Here is a 3,666-nt window from a genome sequence, read left to right on the forward strand (position 1 = left end):
TCACAGTCACATAATCAACCATTTTACTAAATACAAGCATATTTTCATTCACATACAGCTAAAGAAAACATTTTTTCACATTTCATTACAGTGCACAACAAAGTGAGGAAAAGTATACAGTACATTTTATTCTGGAATATGATACGATCTATTCCAACATGCAGTTGTGGTCTTTGTTACAAGTTAATCTTTTCTTTGCCTATGTAGTAAAATAGCTTCTAAAGCTTTATCCTTAGTATTGTATTAACACCTGATTTTTTCACACTTATTTTCTAAAACCCACTTACTGCAGTGACAACAGCACTGAAGTCTACTAAAATGATTGTTAAAGTTTCTAGAACTTGTTTAAGCAATTAAGCTCAGCCACCTTTGCTGGATCTATGCTGAGTATTTTAAAACCTGCCTAAAAATGCAAGGAATGGGAAAAGTATACATATAATGTATTTTAGTCAAGAAAACTGGAGAGAAGTGTTGTTTCTATCTTTTGTTTTGAACTGACAGAATCCAGTCAACTCTCATTTATCCAGTGGATAATCTTGCTTTCGGAATCTTTTAAACACAATTAAGTATAGTAGTTGATAAACTTTGTGTTAACCCAATTCACCATCTTTTATTTGTCGTCTATAATCACAAAACCGGCCACTTAATCACTCCACCCAAGCCTGGTCATGTTAAAGGAATGTAAAAATCATGATTGGTTCACTTGTAGTTGATGCTGCAGGTTGGTCCAATGCGGTTTGTTTCCATCCTTTTCATTATTTGGCTTCTTTATTCTGGCTGAAGTAAATCCCCCAACTTTCAAATTCAATCACATTCACACTGAAGTTTAACACTATATCTCAAAGCAATTTAACCATTCTCAGGCTTTCCTATCACAACGAAGATGAGAGGTCTGACTCCCATCAGACTTGTTTTCTGACTGTGAAAAGTATGGCTTTTGCCTAGCTGAACTGGCTACAATACAAAAAATAATTTAAAGCATCACATCTCTTCAAGAAGATAATTAAATCCCAAGCCAACCAGTCCAACTTTCTGATGCAGTTATCTGTCTGTTCACCTGAGAATTGAGCTGACTTTCTAGGGGAGACAAGAATCTGGTATAGGTATATGGCAAACAGATGGCCAAGGTCATTGTGAGGTGAGTATTTTGTCCCCATCCCACTTCCCACTGCTGTATTTGGTTCCTTTCAGTAATATGTTCACTGTGTTTCAGTGATAAGAACACTTCTAGCATACACAGTTCTAATGTGTTTTCAGTTGTGCAATTATTCACTTGGTGAAAGCCCTCTATCAGTAACACCTGAATGGGCTTTACCTTTGATTCATCCCTAGGTTCCCTCAGGATTATAGCTGAGTTGTAATCAATAAGGAAACATATCCTAACATGTAGAGAGCATTTATTTACAGTCATATCTCTTCCAAAGTGAACAAATTCACAACCGTTCGTTCATCTGACAGCAGGATGATGCAGCGAAACAAGAACTAGGAGTCAAGAGACCGTCACCTTGGCCAAGTGAATCACCCGCCTCTTAGTTTACCTTCGTAAAATGGGGAAGAAATCTCACAGGCCTGTTATGATGATCAAATAAGTACTAAGTGAGTGTAATGGGTTTTGTAAGGGTTATAGCGCCTCCTGTTGAGCAGGTACTCAAGACAGGATTGATGAGTGAGGGTTTGCCTCTCTTTTCGGAGGCAATCCCTACATCGTTGCCATATCCTGAAAAGACAGGCACATTGTTTACTTCTAGATTGCAGTCGCCAATGCAGTGAAACCCCAGGCATGGTCAGAGGGAAAAGAGCATGGCGTTCGGGTTAGTGTTTCTTCTACTTACAGGGTATTTTGCATGGGACAATTTCTTTCACACGGCTGGCTATTCTATCACAAGGGAGTACATTTTCCCCAATGTGATAATAAGTGTGTAAATAGCCTCCCTTTTCATATTGACGCCCTTGTTATCAGAACACCAGGTCTTGAAAGTGTCTTAGTAAATAGCTGGTCCACACCCCTCATTTTACAGATGAGCTCTTGAGAAGCTAATCGGTCCTTTTTTTTTGGTGTCGAAACCCGGGAATGAATAATCAGTACTTTTTGACCAAACCAAACCCAGCACACACACTTGGTATAGGATACTCTCATGGAATAAGGTGATCTCAGTCTTTTAAAAAAATTTGCTAATTGTTCCCAATGATATATTCCCCCCCCCTTACATAATGTCTTTTTGTTCATGACCTATGAATGAGCTGAAATACCAAGGAAGAGTTGTCTGTGGGTGTATTTTTCTGGGGCCTGGCTCCCCAAACCTCAGGCTCTTGACATGTGGTCCACAAAGGGCACATGGAGCAGCCACTGCCCAGCATGGGCCACAAAACAGTGCCTGGCCCATGGCAGTAATTTAGTCCCCCAGTCACAGCACCCAGGCTCCCCCACCCCCCTGCCTACAACCTGTCAGAGTGCCCCTTGGGAAGGAGGCTCACTTGGTATCCAAAAGGAAGGTTGAGTTCTCTTCAGTTACACAAGGATTCTATTCATTTCAACCACTTTCAAGTTCAGATGGGAGAGCATGTTTTGGAAATAAAAAGGCCTGACTAGCACAAACATCTCCTCTCTGATTTGACAACCTCTTCTGAAGAGTGAACCACATTTGGTACAAATCCACTCTTGACCCCTTCCCAGCCCTCCTGGATTGAGATATCCCCCCTTTTAACCAGCTCATATATGTCTTTCGTCAGGTCTGTGAAGGCTTTCTCCACATTAATGGCATCTCGGGCTGACGTTTCAATGTACTTCATGCCGTACGCAGCAGCCAGTTTCTCTGCTTCATGGCGAGTCACTTGCCTCTGTGTATCCAGGTCACACTTGTGACCCACCAGAACAAATACAATTTGGTAGGGCTGAACGTGTACTTTGGTCTCTTCTAACCACTCATGGACATTCTGGAAGGACCTGCGGTTGGTAATGTCAAATAAGAGAAGACCACCTACTGAGTTCCTGTAGTAGGCTCGAGTGATGGATCTAAAACAAAAGAAAACAGTAAAGAATAAAGGCCACGCCCCAAATCCTGTATTTCTTTTATATTTTTGTTGTTGATAATCCTCACCTGAGGATATTTTCCCATTGATTTTTAGAGAGAGTGGAAGTGAGGGGGAGAGACACACAGAGAGAAACATCGATGTGAGAGTGATGCATCGAGTGGTTGCCTCCCACACCTGTATAGATCAGGGATGGCTATTGAGCCTGCAACTGAGGGACATACCCTTGACCAGAATCAAATCCAGAACCCTTCAGTCCACGGGCTGATGCAACCTGAGTTGCAAGGGCCAGCCCCAGTTGGGACACTTGCGAGAGGCAACCAATCGCTGTGTCTCACTCACATCAATGTTTCTCTCTCTCTCTCTCTCTCTCTCTCTCTCTCTCTCTCTCTCCTCCCTCCCCTCCTGTCTCTCTAAAAAAATTAATTGAAAAATATCTTTGGGTGAGGGTTTAAAAAAATAAATTTATGGTAGTTGACAGAAAAATGCTCATAAGTACATAGGTATATTGCAATTCTCTCCCCATTTATCATGACCACATTTGTCTTTCTATTATTTTTTTTAAAAATATATTTTATTGATTTTTTACAGAGAGGAAGGGAGAGAAATAGAGAGTTAGAAACATCGATGAGAGAG

General features: G+C 41.1%; 1 protein-coding gene across 1 annotated transcript in view; it reads right to left on the bottom strand.

Moving 5' to 3' along the window:
- Positions 1 to 3,666, bottom strand: part of RAB39B (RAB39B, member RAS oncogene family) — a 6,933-nt gene continuing 3,267 nt past the window's right edge. Inside the window, exon 2 of the mRNA XM_005885021.2 lies at positions 1 to 3,013. Within this exon, the coding sequence (XP_005885083.1) occupies positions 2,587 to 3,013 (427 nt within the window). The 3' untranslated portion in view covers positions 1 to 2,586. The remainder of the gene's footprint in view (positions 3,014 to 3,666) is intronic.

This window comes from Myotis brandtii, unplaced genomic scaffold, assembly GCF_000412655.1.
Source record: "Myotis brandtii unplaced genomic scaffold, ASM41265v1 scaffold889, whole genome shotgun sequence".
In the NCBI taxonomy this organism is placed as follows: Eukaryota; Metazoa; Chordata; class Mammalia; order Chiroptera; family Vespertilionidae; genus Myotis; species Myotis brandtii.